This window comes from Marmota marmota, unplaced genomic scaffold (assembly GCF_001458135.2).
Source record: "Marmota marmota marmota unplaced genomic scaffold, marMar, whole genome shotgun sequence".
NCBI classification, from domain to species: domain Eukaryota; kingdom Metazoa; phylum Chordata; class Mammalia; order Rodentia; family Sciuridae; genus Marmota; species Marmota marmota.
Window position 1 is genome coordinate 4,608,441 of NW_026000138.1, and position 17,261 is coordinate 4,625,701.

Here is a 17,261-nt window from a genome sequence, read left to right on the forward strand (position 1 = left end):
CTTTTTTTCCTCCCACATTAAGAAAAAAGAATCAACTGGGCATGGTGGCACACCCCTGTAAGCTCAGCTACTCAGAGGGCTGAGACGGGAAGATGGAAAGTTTGAGGCCAGGCTTGTGGCAACTTAGACCATCTCAAAATTTGTAAAAAGGGCTGATGATAGAGCTCAGTGTTAGACTACATCTGGGTTCAGTCCCCAGGACTGAGAAACAATAAAATTTAACAATCACCTTTTAGAACAAGCAGTACAGTGGGAGGGGCAGGAATGGGCTGGTAACCTTTTAGTTTCATGACCATCTTGAAGTATCAGAGAGAGGGCCCTGGGAAGCCCTGGGGGGTTTTGTTTCCTTGGGGCCTACTTGGCTAATAGCTTCAAACTGCTAGTGAGCCGTCTAGATGGAGGGATAACCAACCTACTTCTCCCTTTTGATGTCAGATGCTCCTCAGCTTACCACGGGGCTGCATCTCCATAAACCCATTTTAATTTGGAAATACCCATATCAGAGGTGCTTTTCACACAACGGATAGGCTGAACAGCAAAGCAGCACATGGGAGGGCGGCAGTGGAGTTTCCCCTTATGATATTGAGGCTGGTGGGAGCTACAGCCCTGCTGCTGCCCAGCATCACTGGAGTAGTGCAGGGCATGTTGCTAGTCCAGCCCAAGGTCAAAATTAGAAATCTGGTTTCTACTGAACACATTGCACTTGTACCACTGTAAAGCTAAAAAACTGAAATTGAGCCACTGTTAAACGGAGAAATAAGAATTTGACAACATTGTAAGGAACAGCCTAAAAGAAAGTTTATTCAGTACAATTACAGATAAGTCATCATTTCTAACGCTGGCTAAGAAGCAGCATCACTTGTGAGCACCAAGCTAGCTGCTTTAGCCTTATTTTAAAGCAAAACTGAAAAAGAGATTACTGTATCTTTGGGATCAGTCCTTTGAGCAGGTCCAGGTTTCGGGTTGGGCTTCATCTGACAAGGCCCTCCCAGTATAAAGCTAGTGTAAGCAATGGCCTAAGATGGCACGATTCAGAGGCTAGCTCTGTATTTAAAATTTCAAGTTTTTTCCTATTGTCCACACCACTGAAACCTGCTACAAGTTCTACTGCAAGAGGGGAAACAAAAAGATTAGTTTTTAAAGTGTTCACTGTTTTATAAAAATAGAACAGTTTGGGCCAGAAATTCACTAGAACTTGTTTATAAAGTTTATAATGCCAAATATTAGGTTGATAAACTTTGTAGGTGATTACCTTGAGTTGAAAGACATTTGGACCACAGTAGATTAGAAAACCTCATGTTACAGACCAAAGGGTAGGCCAATTTCCTGTTATCCAAGCAACTAAAGGGTAAAAATACCAAAAAAGTAAAAAGCAGTGTGATAAGATAGGTATATGTTAAAATTGTTTTCTATATTGGTGTTTCAAACAACCAAGACAGTACTTTGTAAATATCTGCCCATCCATCCTGGACCAGAGTTTTCCAAGACCTGGGCTGACTGGCTTCATTCTACGGCCACACCTATAACTGAGTCCTCTGTTCTCCAGTCAGGGATGGGCCCTGAGAGGTGGAGATCGGCTTGGAGCACCTAGGCCTCTGCCACAATCAGGTCTCGGGTAACCTGAAAAGCAGCAATGAGGGAGCTCAGCTGAATCTTCTCACTGGTGCCAACAGAAAGCCTGTACCTAAAATAAAACAAACACAAGAATAAAGAACGTCACAGAGAGCTGCCTGTGGGTAGGAGAACTGGAGAGCAAAGGAGGGGCATGGGAGCTGATCCAAAATGATCCTTGACAGCAAACTCCTTGACACTCCCTCCTTACTCTAATACTGGTTTAGAAATCTGAAACTTGAAGACAAATTTTAAATCTACCAACAGCAGTGTTCTGGGCTTAGTTTGTTCTAACTCTCTAGTGGGGCATAATTCATGTGATTAAGGGTTATTTCTTCTACCAGCTGTACTAAGAGGAATTAAAATGGAGATTTCCTTCCTTGTAACTGACATTTCACTGTGAAGTTGGGCTGATACTTATGGGAGTCTGTGGTCTACTAAGTAGAGCAGGACACAGGCGGTTCATCTTGCCACCTTTTAAGTGCCCAGCCATCAAAAGCAAAATCATACAGCATAGTGATAAGAAGTGACCTAATTTGTACACATGAAAGCTTAGTGACAGCAAATTAGAGTTGGCCTATACTGACGTCTAGTTTGAACCCAATGCTCTGTCTACTTAAATGATAGCTGCCAGCTTCACTGGGGGCTAATAACAGTGTTTACTGAACCAAAGTGGAAAATTGAGTTTGTGTTGACTTTCCACCCTAATATGTTTCAGTATGCCAAAATGCCTGGAGAGCTGGTCGTCCCCAAATGACCTACAAGCCTGAACTGGAGCACGTCTCCCCCAAAATGAGAGCATCTTCAGAATGTGGGTGAAGCCTTTGAGGCCAAAGGAAAGGCCCTCATCTCAAATATGTAACTGATCTGCTTGGCCTTGTGCTGACTTAAATAAGCATTTCCATCCTCTGCCACATCCCATTTACTGTCATCCCAAACTAGATTATATCACAAATGAGGTAATCAAGAATGCTAAGACCACACAAGTGGAAAGAAAAACCTCACAACAGGGGTGCGCTGGGGGCAGAAAAGAATTAAAACTGGGAAATTCATACTCACTCGATGTCTGCCATTTTGGTCAATAAATGTATTCGAACTGATGATGGAAAGTCCACTGAGGGAAAAAAAAAAATCAAATGAGCATGGGCTCCCCCTACTACCACCACCCCAAAAGGAAAAAACCCAGAGGAAAAGTATGTGTTTAAACTCATACTTTTAACACTGAACTTCTCCCGACAAGTATGAGTTTAAACATCAAATAGTAAGAGTGGACTTCTGAGGCCTCAGACTGATCACAAGTTCCCAGATGTCTACGAAAGTAAAAATGGTGGAGTTTCATACTTTTCATTCACTATTTTGTAATTCTTTTTTTTTTTTTTTTAATGTTTATTTATTTTTTTTTTAGTTCTCGGAGGACATAACATCTTTGTTTGTATGTGGTGCTGAGGATCGAACCCGGGCAGCACACATGCCAGGCAAGCGCGCTACTGCTTGAGCCACATCCCCAGCCCCACTATTTTGTAATTCTTAATAGTGTAGTTTAAAAAAGTGTGTGTGTGAGTGTATGTATATGAGATCCCACAGTGACAAGAGGAACACAGAAGGGACAGCAACACTGCTTTTTTTTGGGTGGCTCTACAAGGTAACTGGAGAGCCGAGTTCTCAGTTTCAGGAACACCCACGGCAGCTGGCTCTACACAGGCCAGCCCAGTCCCCGACCCAGGTGGCCTCCCATCTGCGGAGACTGAGGAGGGAAGAGCTCTAAACCACTGAACAGGGGATCACACAGGAGCCTGAAAAAATGCCGCACCCAGCTCCTCCCCAGAGCTGACTCAATGCCTGGCATGATCCCTAGGTGCTGCCCAGGCTGAGAATCCACTCTACAGAGGTTCCAGCAAGCATGGGGCTAGAGATGGGTCCTTAAGATTGCTTTGGCTGACATTAAGACACACTCCCCTCCCCCTCTCCTCAGGGTAAGTATTCTTGTAGAAATGTGAATTAAAACATTCTACTTACTGCTGTAAAACACAAACCCCTGCAAGAAGTAAAGTTAGTCTTCAGGAGTTTTTTCCTATTCACCCAGCAATTCCAGAGATTACAAGGTTTTTGAAACAAAATTTTAAACAGCAAGACAAAACTAATAAAAATTGAGGGTCAGGTTTATAATACTTCCTCCTTGTTTCTTTGTTTCAAGAATAAAGCCTGGTGCAGGGCACAGAGGCGCACACCTGTCATCCCAGTGACTCAGGAGGCTGAAGCAGGAGGATCTCAAGTTCAAAGCCAGCTTCAGCACTTTGGTGAAGCCCTAAGCAACTCAGGGAGACCCTATCTCTAAATAAAATACAAAAAGGGCTGGTGATATGGCTTAGTGGTTAAGCACCCCCAAGTTCAATCCCTGGTACAAAAAAAAAAGAAGGATAGAGCCTGGTGAGCTCCCTCTGTAACCACCAGAAACCCAAGGGAGTGACTGCCACAGCTTTTTAGCCAGGGAACAAAGCAGGTTACCTCTGTGAACAAATAAGTGAATCTCGGTCAGGATGTCATGCAACGCCAAACCCTTCAGAGTTTTCAACTCCATGATATCTGGGGAGGTGCAGTCAAGGCAGAGAACAAGTTCCAGAACAAACACACTGCAGAGGATTTTGAATCCCAACCCTGATGGCTTTAATCTCAACATGGCTGCTTCTCTTCCAATTCCTAGCCACGTGTTAGGCCCCAATTCTTTCTCCTACATTTTACCTTCAATAAGTGCTCTCTACAAGGCCCAGTTGTTTTTCCTTCCAGTAGAGAACAGAACAAAATGCATTCATATCACTATCCTGAGGTTTTAGATTTACAGCAAAACAAGCACCAACACTGACTGCTTTAAAACCCTTGCATCTTCTTCCCCAGGACTATTTCCCTCCTGTCTGTGAGCCACACTGCTTCAAGCCTGACCCAGGCCAGAGCTGTTCGGGAATCTGTGGGATGTTAAAGACAAGCACCCGCTGTGCCTACAGACGCCTGCTCCCACAACAGGCTGGCCAGTCACGTGCAGCCAGACGTCCTCTGCTAGCAAGGTGCAGATGCTGGCTGCAGCCTGAGCTATGGGGGCTCCTCGCAGGCCCTAACCATGGTGGAGCACACGAGAAAGGGTACTTCTGTAGGCTGTGGTGAAGTCCTGATTCAACATCCAGTCCAGAATATTGGCGATATCTGACTTGAGCGGGTGCCCTGTGCAGGTGTAGACAGTCTCCTCTGTCACCTTCCCGAAGGCCATATTGGTGCTCTGCAGACAGAGGGGGAGATCTTTGAGGCTGTCAGCAGCTGCCAACCTGCAGGTGGCCAAGAAGAACTTACTGCAGCAGCAATATGACCAGGGCCCAGGACAACTTGGGCCCTGCCATTTCCCACAGTGGTCAGAGCTAGCCTCATTCCAGGAGCTGGCCACTTGTTGCTATTAGAGCTGCAGAACCCCTTCCTGCCCCTGCCTTGTTTGTGACAAATACTTCTTTTGTTTGCTTGTTTTTGCAGTACTGGGGATTGAACCCAGGGTGCTCTACCGCTGAGCTACACCCCCAGCCTTTCTTTATTTTTTTGAGATAGGGTCTCACTAAGTTTCCTAGGCTGCCCTCCAACTTGCGATCCTCCAGCCTCAGCCGCCCCAGTTGCTGGGATTACAGGCATGTGCCACTGTATCTGGCTTGACTGATTCTTTCAATTAGCCAAATACAAACAGTAAGGAGGTCTAGGACATTGTGAGACCTGTCTTACCATTTCTAGATTTCTGAAGCTACAGATTGATTGTCCTGTTGCCTTTCCCAAAAAGTTATTTTGAAGCAATGACTTGAGATTTACTTTGAGGAAAACCATACCTGCAAAATATTCAGAGCCCTTCGCATATCTCCGCTGGAGAGAGTCACAAGTGCTTTCATCCCATCTTCACTTATATCGACTCTGAAAGTCAACAGGCAGGGGATTTATGCGTCCCTGGACAGCACAAGCATTCACCCAAGGGAACAAGATGGCCTCACATTATCAGAGCCCCCAAAGAAAGAAAGAAAAAAAAAAAAGAGTCAACAGTACTCTCCTGATCAAAACCAAGAAATCACTCTGGTTCCTAGGCACAGGGGCTTCATATTAGTTTCGGCCTACCCCAGATCTGGAAAGACAAGTCCAAGCCATCTTACAGTGAGCACCCCGAGAAGAGCGAGCCCTTGTGGGACCATGGGGACAGAGCCCAAACACATCCTTCAGAATAAGCAGCTGCTTGGGTTGGCTCCTGGCTTGACGTCTGATCATTCAGAACAGAATGCCTCAGAACTTTGCCTTCTAGTCAGGAGAGGCTGGCAGCACCTGCAGAAGGGACTCGGCAGCATGCAGTTTACAGCGACAGAGGAGGAGGAAATTGGGACAGCTTCCAGGGGAGGAGGATGGAATCAAGAAGAGTCAAATGAGTTTTATGAGGAAGAATGTCCAAGAGATATCAGAGAAAACGACAGCAGCTGGTGGCCCCGATGCTTCCCCCGAGCCAGGAGTTCTGCTAAGTCATTTGCAACGTCACCAGCCAGCGAGCCAGGGTCCCACCTGTGCTCCACTCAATCCCACGATCTCGACTTTCCTGCTTTACAATGTACTCACTTCTCTTCTTCTACAACATGTTCCAGGCGGGGAACCATGAGTTCAGGTGTCAGGGGACCAAACCGGAACCTCGTACACCGAGACTGCAAGGCGGGGATGATCTTGGACAAATAGTTACAGATGAGGCAAAATCTGGTATTTTCAGTGAATTTCTCAATCACTAGTGAAGAAAAATAAAACCACCTTAGGTCAAAGGCCATTCCAATTCTTCAAAGGACCTAAAACCCTGGCCTTTTCTTGGGTCCCAGGAGGGCACGGGAATAGTCAACACTACATGCAAGTGGGGGAGTTACCTGCAAGGAAACAGGGGGGTGTGGTGTTTGGGACCAGAGATCTTCTTTCAAAAGCTACTGAACGTGTCAGGGTTTATGATTTACCATGATTCCAGCACCTTGGCAACTTATCCCTTAAGATCTGAGCCCAGTACATGAGAGCCTGCCCTCCACATGAAGTGGCATGGTGGGCTGGAGGGGGGACTGGCTTTTTGCACACTTCCCCGTAGACCTTATCTGCAGGCCTCAGAGCGCTCCGAGGGAGCAGCAACCCGAACCAAGCGATGCTTAGACACCAGTATCGTTCTGCAGGGACCCTGTGTTCCCACATAGGGATCTGCTCAGACTGACAGTCACTCTGCGGAACACGATGCTGAAGAAAGGCTGCCAGAGCTTCCAGGACTGAAGACAGCCAACTGCCTCCTCCTCCCCCAGAACTTGCTACAAAGAAATAACGCACTGGCTCCTGGAGACTGACAGCAGCATTCTCCCGCTCCTGCCCAGCTCGGCAAGCAGCCAGGCAGCTTTCTGCGCACACTCTAGACATCCTTCTCCTGGCTGATTTGCATCTAACGGTGTGGAGGGCAGAAGGGCCATAGTTTAGAAATTTGATTTGAACCATCAAGTGATTCAAATTCCCAACCTAAAATTGAATCCAGCCACAAAGGAGGACAAAGCACCAGTGACTTGGTCATACTTAAGTCCTAACTGGGCTATGTCCTTAAGCTGCTGCAATGGGACACCCTGGCTACAGGGTATTTTGTCCGGATCACGGGGTTCATGGAGAAAGATACCCAAAGGAGCCTCTGGACCAGAAGATGAACAAGATGGAAAATAGGCCATACAGGCATCTCGCGTCCAGAACTCCTAACTCTCCTCTCAGGGCTCTCATGGGCGGACACATGCTAGCAGCTCTTCTTACCTCTTCTCAAGGCATTCTGGGCATCCTGCGTCATGGCATCAGCTTCATCCAAGATCACTAGCTTAAACCCTTTCCTACAAAGACAAACGGCACGTCTACAAGACTCTCCAGTCTCTTCAACACCCAGGCCCAAACCTGCATTTTCACATTTGTGTCTCAGGCCTGCTCTAGAAATCCAGCTCTCCCAGAACCCTGACCAAAGCTGCGCCGTGTGGTCACACAGACAGGAAACGCCCCTAGATCCTTCAACCCGTACTGGGGACCGAGGTCTAAACCGTACTTGCCTGTGCTTCTGTGCCTGCGCCTTCCTTGCACACCCCCCCTCCATTTGTTCTGTCCATCCTGGGGCTGGAGATGGAACCCAGGGCCTCGCACCTGCTACGCCTGAGCTCTGCAGAGCCCCGCCTGGCCCGCCATCTGCGTCTTCCATCTCCTTGAGGTACGCCCCAGCCTCTTCACCTTTTTCTTCTTTTTCAAACCACTATCCTGGTTCATTTTAATCTCAATTTATTTTTGCTAAAATTCAAACCCGCTCATCTAGACTTAGGATGCAATCAGTCCTCAGATAACTATCAAAATAAAGTCCATGCTTCCCAGAGTCAAACTGCTAATGCAAGTTTAGAGAATATTTCATCGTAACACAAGCTTCATGACATTTCTTACCACACCCCCTGAACTTTCTCTCTTTTTTTTATGCCTGCTTTGACAAAGTCATTTTTGCCTTTTTAAGCTGAAAGATTAAAAAATAATAATAATAAAATTAAGCCGTATCATCTCAGTGATGGAGTGCTTGCCTAGCATGAGTGAGGCACTGGGTTGGATTCTCAGCACCACATATAAATAAATAAAGATCCATTGGCAATTTTAAAAATATTTTTTTTTAAATTTCTAGGGAGAGAAATTACACAAATGAGTCTTACTTAAATATTGTCCTTGTGCTGGCAAAGCTCAGGATTGGCCCCCGAACAATATCTATTCCTCGGTCATCGGAAGCATTCAGCTAAATGTGGAGGAGAGAAGCCACAGAGAAAAACACATTGTTTACTATATGAATTCTTGGTTTTAATACATCTTTTCATCAATCCAGTTCAGCAAACTAGTTCTCCAGGCTAATGATGGCTAAGAGAGAATCTTTTTTTTTTTTTTTTTTTAAAGATGACAGTTATACTAAAAATTTAATCATCACATTATATTCTGAAAGGCAATTTTTCTCTCACCCTTTGAGGACGATCTTTCTACCCAAATTTGGGAAGTAAAAAATTGTCCTGGTTACCCTAAACAGCACCTGTGAAGTCCTTAGTTATTTGTAGAGTAAGAACAATCCTATTTACCTCCAAGACCATGGAGCTGATCTTTGTATAACTGCATCTGTATCTCTGTATAACTGTCTAGCGCGAGCTAGGAAAGAGGATGTCTGGAATGAACAGAACAATGCTAATTTTATCTGTCATAACCCAGAACAACTCAGGGTCACCACATTGTAAATGTACTGAGGTAGGACCAGTGGCAGCAGTGAGGTTCTGAGACCCATGTCTAAAGAGTAAGTCAAAAGTTTTCCTTGCAAAAGAAAATCTTTAGATTTCTGTGATCTACATGCATCAGTCAAAGTCCCCACAATATTCAGATGGCATTTGAGTATGCCACAATTAATGAGAATTAAACGAAGAGATGTCTTAAAATGTGTTGGTGGGGTATGGGCTTCCCAGGGCTCTGTAGTACCTGTTATCACCCCCAAGCCTGAAGGTGTTGGAGGAGGCAGGGGCTGGAAGTCCCTGGAGAAGGCTGTGAGGCTGCCTTTACCATGGGATGGGACTGCAAGTGGGGGCTGCTGCCTGCTGTTAACCCTGGGGATAGGTCCAGCCATCATTTTCTTGTCCTCTGACATTGGCCATTTCAGCCAAAGCCAACCAGGAGCCAAAGAGCAAGGGAGCTTATAGTTAGTACAGCTCAGTCTTCAGAGCATGAACAGGGCAGTGGAATGGGGAGAACAGTTAAGAAGGGCCACGCAGCAGATAGGAAGCGATAGTGCCATCAAGGAAAATTTGGTAAAAGCTGGCAACAAGAAAGAAAAACACCTAGGCAACTGCCCTGGAGTTGACCAATGCCAATGCAGACCACTACTGCAAAAGGTAAAGTGAAACACCTTATTCCAGACCCAAATCTCTCCCAACTGCCAGTGGGCAGCTTACTTTCAAAGTAAAATTAGCAGAACTAAAGTTAAGAGGCTAGAGTCCTTAGTCATTTGTAGAGTAAGAATAATCCTATTTACCTCCAGGACCATGGAGCCAAATTCTTTGTCTTTGTATAGCTGTTTAGCACAGGCTAGGATCGTGGATGTCTTTCCTGTCCCTGGAGGGCCGTAGAGAAGCAGGTGTGGCAGTCGGTCTTCACTGATGAATTTCTGAACTGAGGATCGAAAGAAAGAGAGATGCCATCAGTCTTTGGAAGCTGCTTCATTCACTGTGGTTCTCTGACTTGGGCTGAATGCACTTCAACCTAATGCAATGTCCCAATCAAAGGCAGATGCAGGTAAGAAAAACTGTAAAGCCACACCTTAGAAAGCTCAAACAGTTTCTTTAAAGTGATTACTCAGCAGAGACAGTATCACCAAGAAATTTACATAGGTTCTACAAGTGGGACAGCAATTGACACATGGATACTTACTGGTACTTAGAATGTCCTGATGAGAAATGAGATCATTCAGTGTCTGTGGCCGGTATTTTTCAACCCTGAAATGTAATTTAGCACGTTACAACATATATAAATACAAGAATATTATATTATGTGCAAAAGAAGTCTTTCATATCCCAATTCAAAGAGGAAAGAAACAAATCCTTTAAGTTTGAATACAGACCACAGTTTTTCAACCAGAGGCAGTTTTATCTGCTGGAGAACATTTGGTGACATCTGCAGACACTTTTAATTATTATAGCTGGTGGAGGGGGCTAATGGAATCTCATGGGTAGGTGCTAGGGACACTGCTAAACATCCTACCATGCACAGTACAGCTATGCTGTCCAAACCCTCCTGGCATCCCTGAATCTGGCCCCAAATGTCAATAGTGCTGAGGTTGAAAACAGCTCTAATCTCATCTTTTCAGCCATATGCCTATAATCTCCCCCTGGATGGACACCTTCCACTTCGAAATGAATTTGAAATATATTCAAAATGAATCTATCTATTCATCAACAGATGAATAGATAAATAAAATGTGGTCTATGCATGCCATGAAATATGATTTGGTCATAAAAAGGAATGAAGGATGGGGCTGGGGTTGTGGCTCAGCTGGAGAGTGTTCACCTACCATGTGCGAGGCCCTGGGTTTGATCCTCAGCACCACATAAAAATTAGTAAATAAATAAAATAAAGGTATTGTGTTCAACTACATCTAAAAAATAAATATAAAAAAAAGGGAATAAAGGACGAACTCTAAAAACATTATGCTAAGTGAAAGAAGCCAGACACAAAAGGTCACATATTGTATAGTTCTACTTATATGAAATGTCCCAAACAGGCCAATCCATAGAGACAGGAAGTAGATTAGTGGTTGCCTGTGGTGGGAGAGGAGGGGATAATGAGAAGTGAGTGCCAACAAGTATAGGGTTTCCATGTGGGGTAATGAAAATATTTGGAAGGAGATAGTGGGACGACTATATTCTGGACATACTTAATGCCACTAAACTATATATTAAAATGGTCACAACTATGTATTTTATGTTATGTGGCTTACAGTATAACAAAGTTAACTGGTTATTACACAAGAACAGCCTGGAGTTTTTCTAAATCAAGCCAAATCCCATCAATGTCTTTAAAGCATCACTAAGATGTAGTCGTTGCAATGGGAGGATGAAGAATGCAAGTTCGGAGTCCAGACAATCTGGATGCAAACCCAAGCCCGTCTTCTAACTTTTCTAAAATGCACTTTCTTCACAAGTAAAATTTGAATGCAAACAGCATCTACCTTATGGGGCCTTTCTAAAAGATCAAATGTGCAAGAGGGTGGCACTGAAGGTTCCGGCAGGAGGGAAGAGGGCATTTCAGTGGCAGGATGGGAGCCCTCGGGCTGTTCCCAGGAGCGAAAGCCACTTTCCGTTTGCGGGGACAGGATGGGGGCCACGGGGGAGCCCGGCAAGAGTTCGAAATAGAACGGTGGGAACCCGGGCCAGGCAAGGGCGGTGGAGGGCCCGGGTCGGCAGGGTCAGAACGGGGTGCAACCATCCCACTCCGAAGTCCCTAAACTGCCATCAGCCCTAACCAGCACCCCGCGGCCGACCTCTTCCCTCCGCGGCGGCCGGGCCGCCTCCTACCAGGGCAGGTTCCTGATCTTGACTGTCGCGGGCTGCTGCTGCTGCTGCTTGGGCGCTGAGGCCTCCATGGCCGGGAGGCTCAGGTGACCGGGGCCGCCGCCGCCGTCGTCTTCGTCGTCCCTCAACACCTTCAAGCCTCCTGCCGCCACTGGACCCCCCTCTCGGACCCTGTCGCTCAGAGTTCGTGCGCCACCCAATTCTCGCGAGATTTGGCTTCCCGCTTCCGACTTCCTCCCGCGGCCCCGCCCCCTCTCCGTTGCTAAGGCGCCGGTTGCTAGGCTACCGAAGGTGCGGGCCGCCATCCTCCCTCCCTCCCTCCCTACAGCCAGCCTCGCGCGCTCGGACACCGAGGGGGTTCCAGAGTGACGGAGCCCGAGAGGCAAGACCACCCCCTGCAGCCGCCAGATGTCATTACAAATTAAGGTCTCGTGGCTGAGGCCAGCTGTCCCCAGGGTTCAGACACCTACGTGCAAAGGAGCAGAAAGCGGCCGGAGCTGAAGCAAAAAAAAAAAAAAAAATGAAGGCGCGGTTCTTGAATAGAAATGCCCACAGGAGAAAAGGCTCGCAGTACCTTTCGGTCCCAAGGACGAGAGATAAATATTAGGACGTGAAAACCCCAAACAGAACTCCCACCCACCTATTTCCCGAATCCTTGTCCCTTGCCCAGCAAAATTTAGAGGACCAACCTCCAAGAAGCGATTCCAGAGTGTAAACAAGCAAACAAAAATAATAATAAAAATAAACTTCGGGTTGCTTAATACGTGCAAATTGGAAAGGGATAATTAACAAACAGAACGGCGTCCTGTTGATCTGAAATCCTTAGGAGAATTGGGACCCAAAGTGTAGTGTTTTTCCTGAGGTAAGGGGATGCTGGGCCATTTTTCTCTTTGGCTGATCTGTATTTTCCAATAATGAGTGTGTATAATGTGAATAATAAAGTTTTTTTTTAACCTAATGAAAAAGATAAAAATACTAGAGGAGACCAGCAGTTGGATTCAGAGGGAGCTGTATTCCTTGTATCCAATTATATCATTGTCACCTGATTTAGGAACAGAGTAGGACACAGGGCAGATATACCAGTGTAGCTATGACTGCACCCTTGGCTCCTGCCTGGGGATCCAGGAAAGTGGGGTCAGAAAGCATTTGGGACAACAGCGCCTCTGCTTTCTCCTTCCTCCAAGACCAACTTGAATGCTGGTTGCTCAGGTCACTAGTGTACTTAGCCTTAGGCAGATTGCTTCTCTCCTCCTCCAGTAACATCTACTCAAAGATGACTGTGAGAACTAAACACAATAAAACATGAAAAATACCCGGCCCCTTACCTCTGCACTCTCCCCTTCCCTCTAACATTCTCCACCTATGTGGTTCTTCTTTCATATTGATGATGAGGTTATGATGCTGGGGCTTCATTCAACCACCATGATAAGGAATTACTAAGGACTCTTTGCATTAGGAGCTTGATGACATCACCCCCTTGAGCTGAAAAATTCAAACAAGATTGGAATAAGTTCTCATAAAATGCTTTGTGCATCCGCTGTTCAGTTTTGTATATAGACAGCTTGACTGACTGCAGCCATCTTGAGTCATAATTGCCAGGATTGCCCCTGAGTGAGCCTGGCTAGTTTTTCCTGCTGGGTTTCACAGCATCTCATAAATAGGTAAAACCACTAGAATCATAGGTAGGAATTCACAATCAGACCCTGGCTCCAGGGATCCACCTGAGTCTTTAATACTATCTTAAGATAAACCGGTACATTCAAGCCAGGGTGAAGTCACTTTTATTCTAACCCATATACCTCTCCTTCCAACTCAAATCGCAGGGATCCAACTGGTCTTGCCACTGAGCAAGTATGGGTGTGGTGGACACCTTGTGATACTTCTCAGTCTTTGAACTTCCCAGGACTTCACATTCTAAGAAAAACAATGGGTGCTGTCTGAAAACAAAATTTCAATAAATTGAGTTTAATGATCTACTTAGCTTTTATTAGCAATTCATGAACCAAACAGCATCCCATCTATAAAACAGAAGGGTGCTACTATAAGCTGAGCCGAAGGAGTGAGTTTTAAACAGGAAAAAATGAAGAAAACAGAAACAAGGGACAAGAAAGATGCGAATTTTTAATTTTGCAGCTACTTTCCTTAGAGGGTATCATGGTTTGGATGTGACCTGAGTGTGTTCCTAAGAGGTCACATGTCTGAAAACTGGTGCACACTGTGGTGGTGTTGGGAAGGGCTGGGACAATTAAGTAGTGGGGCTTAGTTCAAAGTAACTAACTAGGTCACCTGGTTACAACCCTGAGAAGGGATTGATACTAGTCTTGTAGAGTGCATTAGCTCTTCCTGCAAGAATGAGTTATTCTAAAACAGCAAGCGGGACTCTTGAATGTTCCTCTGGCTTCCTTTTCCACCATGATGTTATCTGCCATTTGACCCTCACCAATGGGGATACCTAGTCTTGGACTTTCAGCCTCCAAAACTGTGAGTGGAATAAATCTCTTTTCCTTGTACATTATCTAGGCATTTTATTATAGCCACAGCACATGGACAGATATGAAGGATTAAAGCCAAAGGGGCTGGGCCAAGGGGCACATACCTATGATCCAGCTACTCAGGTGGGAGGCTGAGGCAGGAGGATTGCACATTCAAGGTCAGACTATAACTTAGCAAGACTCTGTCTCAAAATAAAAAAAGAAAAGGGCTGGGGATATTGCCCAGTAGTAGAAAGAAAGAAAAGGAAAAGGGACATTCTTAGCATGCCGATTTTGGACCTTTTGAATTGGTTGCTCCTGGTTGTTTTCTACTTGTTTGTTTTTGGAAAACTGGACCACTTTAAAGTTCATTTTGATCACATGTCACCTAACAAGCACAAGTAACTTCATTCTGGTTTGCTCTGGTCTGTTGGAGTCTAGTTCAAGAGTTTAGTCCAAAACAACTCTCCCCCAGTGAATTTTATTTAACAGTACTCACATGCATATTCTGGAGAAGGAAAAAACACAAAAACAAAAAACTTGTCTTCTTAAATGTCATTTGTGTGAGTGGTTTTCTTATTTCTGTTTTGCTATTGATTGGGCAGATTACTTAACATCTCCTTCGACCTCAGTATTGGCAGGTTAAGATGGGGAGGGGTGGGGACTGGATCAGGTCACTGACTCGATGCACTGGATGGGCTATTAAAAGCACCTGGGAAGCTTTAAAAATTTCACTACCAGAAGAAGGTCAGCCAGACCAATAAAATCTGGCCTCTGAGAGTGGGAACCCCACTTTGGTATTTTTTAAAGCATCCCCAGCTGGGTATGGTGGCCCATACCTGTAATCCCAGCTATTTGGGAGATTGAGGTAGGAGGATCACAAGTTCAAGGCCAGCCTGGGCAATTTAGGGAGACCCTGCCTTAAAATAAAATTAAAAGGGCTAGGGATGTGGCTCATTGGTAGAAGGTTTGCCTAAAATGTGCGGGGTCCTGGGTTCAATCCCCAGTACTGCAAAACATAAGATGAAAGAAATAAAAAGCATTTGAGGTGGTTCTTTTTTTTTTTTTTTTAAGAGAGTGAGAGAGAGAGAGAGAGAGAGAGAATTTTTTTAATATTTATTTTTTAGTTTTCAGCGGACACATCTTTGTATGTAGTGCTGAGGATCGAACCCGGGCCGCACGCATGCCAGGCAAGCGTGCTACCGCTTGAGCCACATCCCCAGGCCCACGTGATTCTTTCTTTCTTTTTTTTTTTCAACCAAAACTGAAATACTGCCTTGGAAAAGCCAATGCCAGCAACCCAAGTCCTCTTGCTACCGATTGGCTTAAGAGGTGAGTATGTGACCCAGTTCTGCCCAGTTAGATTTCAGGAGGGGGAACACTTCTGGGAAGCTTTTCCTTACAACTTTGCTGATCCTTTCATGAGGCAATCTTTAGCTTTTCTCCCAGGACTAAAATTTTCTTATTTGGGGTGAGTTACAAACTTGCATAAATAGTCTAGAAACTAATAAATAAAGAAAGAGGGTTGGGTGAAAACTCTCTCCTATCTCCATGGGACAGAGTTCTTAGATATAAGATTTAAGCAGAAAATATAGGAATGAGATATTGAATGGCTTTCAGCCACTGAGAAGGCTGGAGGACTCCGTGTAAAAGATGAACAAAGCTGGGCGCACCAGGGTGATGACCCTTGTCATCCCAATTGCTCAGGAGGCTGAGGCAGGAGGATCACAAATTTGATGCCAACCTCAGTGTTAGAGTCTGTAAACAAGTCTGGATGGCGCCTGGCATTTTGCCAGAGGGAGTGGTTTGTGAAGTAACGCCAGCGAGCCATTAAGTGTGGAGATTCCTTATTGGTTGACTGCTGTATCTAGTTTATGTTAATTAAGATAAGCTGTGTGGAATGTATATATACCCCTCCTGTCCTGCAGTAAACGGCTCCCACTCCTGCTGTATCAATGTACACAAGTTGCTCCTCACCCCCCGGTTATTTTGCTGCAGCCAGACTGCGGCACCTCAGCAACTTAAAGGGACCCTGTCTTAAAAAAATAAAAGGACTGAGGATGTCGCTCAATGACAGGGTCCTAGGATTCAATCCCCAGTACTGCCAAAAAAATAAAAGGAAAAAATAATAATAAAAAAGAAGGGGGTCAAAGACCAGACATGCAAATGAAACCAAGGTCAGAGTTACTCCTCTGAATCAAGTCAGTGAGGAAATCCTCGCTGATTCCACCAACCAATGCATCTGACCGCCCCTGCTGCCCCTAGAAGCTGGATGCTTCTTTCTCTGCTTCCTCTGTCTGAAATAATTCCCCAGTTCTCCCCTGTGCTGAGCTCCTCCTAAAGTTAGCACCTCATTCAGAAGCCTGGAGGACATGCCTTTTTGGCCGAGTCTGGATCACATACTATTACCTAGCAGTCAGCTGTCCCATCACACGGGGAGGGTTCCACATCCGAATTCCACCAAACACAGATGAGAATGTTTTTTAAAAATTGCATCCATACCAAGCATGTAGAGTCTTACACTCCCCAAAATCCATGGCATAGCAACCCTTAACAGCATTGACAGGGTATAGGTATTATAAGTCATCTGGAGATGATTTAAAGTACACGGAATATGTGAGTAGGTTCCATGCAAATGCTACTCCCTTTTATAAAAGTGACTGAATTTTCAGTCCCTGAATTTTCATATCCCCGATGTCCTTGGTGGATACCCACCCCCGGTGAACACTGAGGGTCAACCGTATATATGGCTTGAATAGTGAGAGGTGACATCAGCCTCCCACCAAGACTTGTGACCAGGGACATCCCAGAATAGAAGAGGGGTTCAGATGCTAGACCCTAAAAGTATCACAAGTGTCCAGTACACCAATACTGGGACGGCAGCCAGATGTTGCCAGAACTTTCACTTTTCCAAGGAAAACCAGATTTTGGATTTTACATGAAATTCCTGTGTGCTAAGCATAGACAACGGCATCTGAAAACAAGCACCCCCCCCCCAAAAAAAAAAAAAATCTCCCGGCAGCACACTGCAAGGATCACTCACTGTGTGACCAACGGCCGG

The 17,261-nt window shown here is 45.4% G+C and overlaps 1 protein-coding gene across 1 annotated transcript; it reads right to left on the bottom strand.

The window, feature by feature from the left end:
- Positions 1-776: 776 nt before the first annotated feature.
- On the bottom strand, positions 777-11,943 carry Rfc5 (replication factor C subunit 5). The gene is made up of 11 exons (XM_015502537.2): positions 11,733-11,943; positions 10,090-10,154; positions 9,695-9,831; positions 8,346-8,425; positions 7,426-7,499; positions 6,232-6,391; positions 5,466-5,547; positions 4,750-4,879; positions 4,117-4,194; positions 2,671-2,725; positions 777-1,684 (listed from the first exon to the last, which is right to left on the bottom strand). The coding sequence occupies exons 1-11, from the start codon at positions 11,798-11,800 to the stop codon at positions 1,588-1,590; spliced, it is 1,026 nt and encodes a 341-aa protein (XP_015358023.1). The 5' UTR covers positions 11,801-11,943; the 3' UTR covers positions 777-1,587.
- Positions 11,944-17,261: the final 5,318 nt, after the last annotated feature.